Here is a 10,023-nt window from a genome sequence, read left to right as displayed (position 1 = left end):
TTTGCAACAAGGTCTAATCCTACATGACATGAAGTCCTTCTGAAAAACAGATCTGTGTTTTTTAATGCCTGAAACCACGTAAGCCCAGAACTGAATTAAGAAATCTGGTTTATTTCATACCAAATGTTTGTCCCTGGTGTCTTTAGAGCCACCTACTGGAAATACTTCACTACCTGTCTTGAATGTTGATGGCAAAGCTAGAGTAATGACAGAACAATATGGCTTTCTTTGACCCCAAAAAATGTCAGCAGACACAGCACTTTCATATATCATTACAAGTAATTTACTTTGAAGGATTAAAATCAACACACATTTAGGCTGCACAAAGAAAACATGGTATTTACAAACACTGAAGTAATTAGGTGGAAATTCAGTTTTCAGATTGATGCACCGTTCCTTTTTACCTTTTTAAAAGCAAGATGCTTGTGAGAAGCCACACCACTGCCATACATACAAAGTAAAAAGTCTTTCAGTCTCTGGTACTATATGTTTCATGCACTGACAACAAAAATAAACTGTTAAATCTAAAAGCATTGTGGAAAAAGTCAACCTAATATCAACGGATCTAGGATCTGCTGCATCACAGATCAGTCTGGCCTTCTTTAAGGAAAATAACTATTAACACAAAATAAAATCTCAGTTTGCCCTTGGACTTGTGGTGACACAACTCAACTGATGCCTTTTTATACACACAAGAATGGCTGCAATACATTATCAGTTCTAATAATAATTCTGATATCAAGTTTCTCCTGCTTTAAGTGTTTAATCACAACTGGAAATAATGCTAACCTTCCATTTTTCCTTACCTCAAGGAATGTGTTATTTAAAAATTTTTTTTAATAAAGAAGACAAAGGAAATAAATATAACTGTATTTCTTGAGATGAATGAAAGGTAATGAAAAATTGACTGATGAAATGGCACATGAATGACTGTGAGAGAACAGATATTTAAAATCAGAAGAGTGCTGTGCAATCTATCCATGTCAAAGAACTCAGACTTCAGAAAAGGACAGAGCACCTCCAGAAAATATATCCTTCCATAAGACATTAAAAAAAAAAATTATGCGCTTGTGAGAGGATCACAGCAGATGATTAACTCAGTATCAAAATTTGTGATTTACAGCCACATAAACTAAAAATTGAACCAACCCTTTTCCTCTCTTTTTAAAGCCGACTAAGATTGTGTTTGAAGTTTTAAACAAAAGGTTGCACGTAAACAAATTTTTGTTCAATTTAGCATCTGTACAACTTTAGGAAGATGCCAAAATCTTACCTCTCCAACTTCCTTCTGAAAAGTCAGCGTCATCTGTGTCCTGCCATAACTAAAAGGTCCATTTTTTTTCGAAACATTCTCAAGCCATTGGATGATTAGAGGAGTAGAAACACTGAAGGGCAGATTCCCAATGATGTGTATATCTGGTGGTTCTGTTGACATTTGATGGAAGAAAAACAACTGTCAAAAAGTTTTGATAAGATTTTGCCAAGAAATAACACAAAAGAAAAGTATGTGCCTATCAAACTAGTCTTAAAATATGAAAACAATTTTTATCATGCCACACTGAAATTATGCCTTTCCATTTATACTCGTCTTACACTGACAAAACTATGTTACTAATCTCAGTAATTACTTGGAAAAAAGTGGTTAGGTTTGGTTCTCATTTACATTTGAATAAATCAGTAGCTTTCAGATGACTTTCAGCTGATCGGCAAATTTCATCTGAGCTACTTTACAACAGCAAAGCTGTAACAACAGCAAAGCTCTAACAGCATTTCTGTCATTGTAAACTATGATTATTAGCTACAAAGTTAATATCCATACTCATATTTCTGTCCAACACATTCCTCCTAGGGACAGTCAAATCCAAAAACAACAACTGTATGTTCAAGAAAGGTAAATTTTTACAAACTGCATTACACTCTCATACATGCATTTGACCATTGTTTTGTTCTGTGAAGCACTTACCTTTTGCAATGGGGTAAATACAGCATGGAATTTTTCAAACTGAACATAATGTGCCATGGTTTTTCATGTCCTAAGTCAGAAAACACTTTACTGCTCTTCAGGTAGTGCAAAGAATGACTGTACCTTAAATTTGGAAATTTGGAAAAGGGGACTGGGAGGTCATTTCTGATTTATCTAAAATATTATGTGTATTAAAAGGATGGTGAAATACTGTCCCATTGGAAAGTTAAATTAAAAAAAAGACCAAACCACACAAATCTAAATACTTTTGCCAGATATTCAGCTGGAAAAAAACAATGAGAAAACTAGGTTTTGAGGACAAATTTTCCAAAGATTTCAAAGCTAATTGCAGAAATTTCTTCAGTGGAACAACAGTAGTGGTCATTTCTGGCTTCTTCAAAAAGAGGAAGAAGCTTTTACACTTTCCATGAGTTGTTATTGTACAGTCAAGATGCTCTAAGATTATTAACTGCAAAGCTACAAAATGTTGGCTAAGGTCAATGTCATACCAATTCCACCGTTTTGTTTTAGAAGAGAAAGACAATTCTGTTTCCTTCTAGGGACAAAAAAATTTAGGTTGCCTTTTCTTATCTTCAAATTATACCGGAAGAGAGTAACACACTGAGTGAAATTCAACTTTATCACCACAAACTCAGAAGCCCTTAAAAAAATGAAACAAACCAAATGCAAATACTAACCATCCTCCCAGTCCTTTTTTAAGTGCTTTGGAAAAGCCTTCTCCACCTTATAGGTCAGGATATCTCCATGAACGATGCGCACTTTTCCTGGAGCTGCTTCAGATAACATCTGTTTATAAGCAAGCAAGCAGAATTCACAGTGAGTATTAACCAAACTGATTTCCAGTTTCAGCCACAGCAGGAATGAAACCATTGCTATGTACTTATCTTCAATATACAACAAAGCACAACAGGAGTTTAAACTGAGTACATTATTAGCTAGTATTTATTTTCAAAAAGTAAACACTAGAAAAATGTTTAATGTGCAATTGCATAAACGCTATTTGCAGCTGTAGAAATCTTTAAAGAGAATTCAAACTTGAAAAGACTGCCAAGAGTCTTTTCAACAACAATAGTTAACAATCCCAGGCCACTAGCAGGACCCCACCTGATGTGAGCAACAGTGCAAGCAGCAGGTTTTGAAAAGTTTTTAGATTCATTATCTACGAAACAAGGTTCATTTTGTTTATCCTGTCTCTCCCACAGCTTTAGGGCCTATCATCAAATTTTAGTCATGTGTAATATAGGACTAAAAAAATATTCAGTCATTTTTCATTTTACATGAAAAAAAGTGGAAGAGATTCCCTGTAGTAGTCTACACTTGTACCATTAAAAACCAAGGAATCGCCCCATGTGAGAGAATGAGTACCTAGCAGCAGAAAAAATCTCAAAAATTTCTGTCTTTCTAGGCATTACAAAATCCACTGTTGTCAGCTTCTGCAGCCCACTTCTGGAGCTTATCTTAAGTCAGAACTAGTTATTGTTTGATGACCATTTTTTTTCATTTCTGATGTCAGTTCCCACAATCAAAATTAGTTTTTGTTTTTTTTTTTTTTAATGCAGTACTAATCTTTTCTCTGTGAAACTACACACAGACAGTACAATTCAAAAGGAAAGACCAATTTTTTCAAAGATGAAATCATATGATTCTATGATTCTATGACATTTGGGGTTATTTATTGATCCTATATCAGAATAAGAAGAAATGGCTTACCGAACAATTTTGCTTTTGCATAGATATTCAAACCCATAAACAGTTAAGTGCCAGTGACCTAACTGCTGAAATAAACTGCTCACCATTGTTAGTTCCATCTTCAATCAGAATGATGCTTATATGCTCAGGGGCACAAACAGCTTTCATCAGTCTCTAACCCAAAGGAAAGTGCTGCTTTCTCATACTGTTCAAAAAATATCTGAGTGAAATTTTTTTGAGCAAAAGTTTGGGGTTTTTATTTATCAGAATATAAATTCTGCATAGAGCGCTAAAATAACAGATTAACTAAAAACTAAGTGTTCCTACAAGTTTTAAGTGCAATTACTTCCAAACAGAAAGACAAAACTAACCTCAATTCCAAACCACTTAATGGATTTTTCAGCATTACACTAGCAATTATATGGCATACAAATTCCTATTTGTCAAATCTTTCTCTGACGCTATTATAAATGCTACAGCAGGATGAAAGATAGTGTAAGATAAGGTAGAAAATAGTGTCATTTTTTAATAATGGTTTTCATGTCAAAAGGAGTTTGGGGGTTGCTGAATACCACATTACATAAAAGAGAAATGCATTTCTGTGAACAGAAAATCATAGTCGTATATTTCTAATTCAAAATACTTGGAAACCCATTGAAGCTTTTTCCATTTTAAGGGAAAACGTGTGCAGCTAACACAGTTCCAGGAGCTGCTGTGCACCAAGGACACCAGCCAAAAGTGTTCCATCGTACAGATCCTCTCATTCTTCACACACAACCAAAATAGCACAAAGGCAACACGGGGGGCATAGTCAAAAAAATAAAATGGTTTTCCTGGAATCATTTCATATTCAATACACACTCTTGCTCCCTTTCTCTCCTCATAAATCTTTCCAGCCTAAAAACTACTAGGGCATATGGCATAGGGTGATTATGATTCTTTAAGAGGGAAACAGCACTGGCAGACTCTCAGCTTGTATAATCTTCAATTCTGGCCACATATGTTCTTCACTGTAATTCAGTTTTGCAGTAAAGAGAATCCCAACTTCAGTTTTGCAATAGAGACCATGGCTTGGAAAACAGTCAATGAAAAATATGGTATGCTTTGCATCAGTGATTTTAAATGTATCTAAAGAGACATTTTTAAGTAATAGCCCTCAATTGTTATTTTAATTTCTGATATTTTCCCTGATTAAAATCTCAATCCTTTTATGAGCATCTGGTTTTGGTAGTTTGCAATTGGAATCCAGAAAAAATTAGGTATTACAATCCATGTTATCAGAAAGGAAAGATTCAGTGTTATGTATCTTCTTACTTGTAGGGAAAAAAAGAATACCAAATTTAACAGAAATGGATGCAATGCATTTCTTGTTCATTCACATCCACCAGCACCGAGTTATACTCTCTCTATGTTCAGTAACCTCAGACATTCATTTCTACTGCGAGGAGGTTGCTAATTGAAATTAACAACAAACATTTGAATAGTGAAGATAATTACATACCAAAACCTCATTACAGACCCTGGAAAGTACAGTTTATTCAGAGAAATCTGTCGACGTGTATGCATTTTGGAAGTTCAGAAAAAATGTCCAAGTTACTTAAACTTAAAAAGTTCTGTTAACTAAAGCAAGTGTCATTTAATTTCAAATCCCCTTCAGTCCCAAAACAGTTCTCAAAATCTAGAATTTAAAATCTAGAATAAAAATGAAGATTTGAGCCCACTCGAGTGAAAACATGAAAGTTTCATACTTCATAAGGTAAAGTGTAAGCATAGTGTAAGTTATCAATGGCTAACCTAAAAAGACATAGTTACATGCACATTCAGATTTCAGGATATGAGCAGTTTCATTTATACCTTACATTATTTTTGTCCTACAAAGAAATGGTAGCAATTCTCAAGTGAACTGCCTATTTATTTGACTGCCAATTTACTGCAGAAGACACAGAGCAATATAAGGAAATCCCTTTGAATTGCTCTGAGACTGTATAGGCACGAGAAAATAGTCAAATTTTAAGATTTTGGACTCTTGTTTTTCTTGCTAGATTTATACAGCCAATTTCAATAAACATGGAAACTTAATAACACCACAAGTAAATGGAATTTGAAAAACATCACAATGACTTGTGAACTTATACCAACTTTAAAAGAAAAGAAGGAAGTTGGAGTGTTTTGAAAACATAAAATACATGTTTCCTTTATTCTTCTGTATCTGGACTGTATTAACTGGAGATATGCCTTCTCAATTTTATAAAGCATAATTATTAGGATTAAAATGAAAATTAAGACCAAAGCACATTATATTCAGCCTTCTGACTACAATTTTACCTGCATGGTGAAATGCACCCAAAATGTCTCAACCTCAAAAAAAAAAAAAAACAAACAAACAAAAAAAAAAAAAACCAACAAAAAAACCAACCAAAAAACCACCAAAAAAAAAAAAAAAAAACAAAAAAACCCCAACAAAACAAACAAACAAACAAACAAAACACCAGAACTTGGCATTAATTCAGTTGCAGGATCAGGTCCTGAAGAGCTATGATAAAGTAGGAGCAATTAATTGCTATACTGTGTATCTTCATATTTGGGCAAATTATAGCTCTGGTTTAAGCCACTAAACCAAAACTATTTTTAATGCTAAGATCTCAATAAGACACTTGGAGCCTTTCTGTGTTCTTAAAATTTTCTTATTCAATGCTGTGAATACATTTATACAAATTATTCTTCAGTTGATACCTGCAATCCTGGAATAAATCGAGCATCTTTTTCAATTAAAAGGAGTTGTTCAACACCAGCACTGAGAATGGATCTGGTAATTCCTCCTGGCCCAGGGCCCACTTCGCAAACATGGGCATTTTTCAGCTCGCCAGCCTGTTTCACTATCTTGTCTGCAAGACAGAGAGAACATACTAAGCCTTTATTTTCCAGAAGATCCAACTCACTAAGATAAACTCATTGTTTACTGCTAAAGCACAGGCGTGCTTATCTCAGGACAGACACAAACAGTGACACATCAGTTAAATGATCACATACCCGCTAGACTGCACAGAATTTCGGATTTGTTTCATACTACAAGATACACTGAGCTATTTAAATAAGGCTATTTTTAGTTTAACATCTTTAGTATACATTATGCTCATTACAGAATCAAATAAAAAGAGACTATTACTCATCTGTAAGCTATCAGTACTATTGTGCTGCCAGAAAGCACTTGTGTTCAACGTCCTAAAGTCTCACTCCTTGTCCTTATAACACAATGTCACTTACGGTATCTCTATTTCAAGGAAATTTGAGTAAGAAAGAGAGAGTGAAGCTCTATCAAGATTATAATATGTATATAATATGTACAGAACAATTTTATGAGGGAGGAACTGGACCAAACTACAAGTTGGAACATGTGCAACTGGTAGTTATACAAAGTGGGACAGGTGAAAGTAGAGGGAAGAACACCCATACATAAGTGGAAGGATACAAAACTGGAAGGTATTATAGCCAGGAGACAGATTAAGGACTAAAACGAGGATTAAAAATATAGGTAATGAAACAAAGGGATCCTTAGTATGCATGGAGAGAAGATGCTGACAGAAATTATGCTTCTCACTCCAGAATTTATTATGCATGCAATAAAAATATCTGAAAACTTGTCTGCTTGTAAGGCTTTACTAAAATGCATGCAGACATTTTTATTCTAGGATAAGAGTCCAGTTGTTCAGGAAGTGGAAATGAGTTTCATGTTCTGAATTTTCATCAACCTGAATCTTCAAAGGTATTTAAATCATTAGCTACATTAAGCTGTACTGAATTTGTTACTGCAAAACTCAGCCGTCACTAGGCCAGTCAAGACACCCACCACTGACTGAACAGTGCCAGCTTTGTCACCCACTGCTGACATGAAGCTGGAGAAAACTGAATTGTTCAGAACAATGTAACTGGTTCAAAAGCTACAACACTTCTGATAAACTGAAAGAAATTACCTTCCTAACCACAGCATACAGCAAACTTAAGTTGCCCAATGAGTTATACTACTTCCTCTGACACACAATAATCTGAAAATCCACTAATTTTTAAATTAAACTTATAAACTATAATAGCACCCCAATGGTAAAAGTCCTACTAAGGCTTGGATTTTTGCACTTCAGCCACTAACCCACATATTATATAGGAATGTAGTTTCACCTAAAAATTGTAACTTATAAATAAACCTATTTTTGAGGCATTAACAAGTAAAAAGAATTTGCCTAAGCTAAAATTAAGCATCATTTCATTAAGCTAAGCTTTAAAAGAAGTCTTTAAAAGCTTCCCATTGAGCTGCCATTAGTCTGACATTATTATGTAAATATCACCTCCTTAGCTATACTCTGGATTCTGAAGAAAACTGGGACACGTGTTATTAACTAAAAATATTACCAAAAAGTATTTAACCTGTCAATCGCAAATCCAGTAGAAAGTTCTGGGAAAGTTGTCTCTGGGCTTTTAGGCGAAAGAGTTTAATAATCTCCCCAATAGTTGGCAGGGGAGGCAGACGGAAAGCTGCCACCCTTCCTGGAGCAGCCATAAGCCGTAACTCCGGTTCCTTTCTCCTAGAGAGACATTGCAAAAACGATTCTATTATATGCAGCAAATCCCGATTAATAGTAAAGAGGCTACTTTACAAATCAAGACACGGTTTACAAATTGTGACAGAAGCGCTGAATTCCGAACATTAGTATTTTGACTACTGGATCCATCCAGTGCTTATGCTCGGCATGGATCCGCGGGGTTTAGGTAAGCCCCGTTTTTGCGGCTTTGCCAAAGCCCTCTCACAACTGCTCTATGTGTGAACCTTTCAATACTTTAAAGAAGACTGATTACGAACACCAAGTCCCCGCCGTCACACACAGACATTTAAGCACATGTACATAAGGGCACATTTTCGTGCCGTTCCCTTCAACCTGGGCTTGCGGCTCCGCCCCCCGCCCCGCGCTCACCCCCCACCCCCGCAACGCGCGTGCTCCCGGCGCCGGAGGCAGGACCAGGACCCGGCTGCGCATGCGCACAACCCGCCGGCGTGGCCAGGGAAGGCCTGGCGCAGGACCGGGGCGGAACGTGGACCAGGCGGAGCGCCTCGCGCCCGCACGCGCTTTCTCTCCCCACCGCGTCCCCGGCTCGTGCGGACAGGGACACTCCAAGCAGCGCCCCAGCAATGCCGCGGCTCCTTACGGTGCACGGCGGGCGCCGACCCGGAAGAGGAAAGAGCTCTGCGCTGCGTACGCGGCTATCACGCGCGTGACGAAGCGCGCGGCAGAGGCGGGGCCGCGCGGTCGCCCCCGGCGGGCGGCTGCGCGCATGCGCGGTGGGCGGGGGGGGCCGTGCCGATGGTGGTGGTGGTCCTGGGCCGAATGGCGCGGGATTCTTCGTGTTGCTCCTTGTAATAACGGGGAGCCTATGCCAGCCCGGGGTCTCCCCTGCCCACAGTAAAAGCCTTTCGGAAAACTTCCCCTTTCAGGGATGAGGCCCCAGAGGGAATCACAGAATCAGCTGGATTGGAAAAGACCTCTGAGATCATATCGAGTCCAATGTATGACCTGTGTTCTGTTCAACCAGAACATCCTTAGTCTTTCCTCAAGCACCTCCAGGGACGGTGACTCCAGCACCTCCCTGGGCAACCCACTGCAATGTGTTATCACACTGTCTGTGAAGGAATCTTTCCTAATGTCCGACTTAAACCTCCCCTGGCACAGCTTGAGACTGTGACTTCAGGCCCCATTGAAACCGTAGGCCCTGCTGGCAGGGATAGACACCAAATAGCTCTGCCTCTGGGTGTGCCAGTGTGGTACCACGACAAAAGTGATTCTAGGCAATAAAAAACCCAATACTGTTTTCTTTGATCACTGTGCATTAAAGTGTAGTTTATCCATTTCTGTGGCAGAGAGGTTTGTCTGACACTGTTGCGTGCAGGTGACTTTTCACCTGCAGGCTCCCGGAACAGGCACAAGGGTATGGAAGGGATGCCTTCCAAAAAACGTAGAAGTCAAATGGAAATGCAGGTTCACAGATTTACAGATCAGTCTGAGATGTACTGGTCTTATGTGTTTGCAGTGGAGCTTTATTTTGTTTTGTTCTTTTAATTGAGTGAAACAATAACTATGCTATTTTTCAGCTAGTCTGGATACTGCACAACTGTCTGCTCATTTCTGTGCATCGAGATTAATTCTAGAACCTGTAGTTCATTTGCTTCTATGTTTTTGTATATCTGAAATTTACAATTGGAGTCATACAATACACATCTTGATCAGACTGGGAAATTAGCAGCAAAGAAACAGGTTTAGTAATTTAGTGTTCTTAAGAGAAACTATGTAACTGAGCAATTGCAT

At 37.8% G+C, this 10,023-nt stretch overlaps 1 protein-coding gene across 1 annotated transcript in view; it reads right to left on the bottom strand.

Moving 5' to 3' along the window:
* LOC114068697 (dimethyladenosine transferase 1, mitochondrial-like) overlaps positions 1 to 8,945 on the bottom strand; it is an 18,607-nt gene extending 9,662 nt beyond the window's left edge. Inside the window, exons 1-5 of the mRNA XM_027905037.1 lie at positions 8,870 to 8,945; positions 8,093 to 8,250; positions 6,407 to 6,558; positions 2,662 to 2,770; positions 1,274 to 1,425 (exon numbers count right to left, since the gene is read on the bottom strand). Of these exons, the coding sequence (XP_027760838.1) occupies positions 1,274 to 1,425; positions 2,662 to 2,770; positions 6,407 to 6,558; positions 8,093 to 8,225 (546 nt within the window). The 5' untranslated portion in view covers positions 8,226 to 8,250; positions 8,870 to 8,945. The remainder of the gene's footprint in view (positions 1 to 1,273; positions 1,426 to 2,661; positions 2,771 to 6,406; positions 6,559 to 8,092; positions 8,251 to 8,869) is intronic.
* Positions 8,946 to 10,023: the final 1,078 nt, after the last annotated feature.

This window comes from Empidonax traillii, unplaced genomic scaffold (genome assembly GCF_003031625.1).
Source record: "Empidonax traillii isolate 1590-97213 ecotype Southwest subspecies unplaced genomic scaffold, ASM303162v1 scaffold24:size2376012, whole genome shotgun sequence".
Classification (NCBI taxonomy): Eukaryota; Metazoa; Chordata; class Aves; order Passeriformes; family Tyrannidae; genus Empidonax; species Empidonax traillii.
Note: the sequence above shows the minus strand (reverse complement) of the source record. Positions and strands in the feature narration are given on the sequence as shown.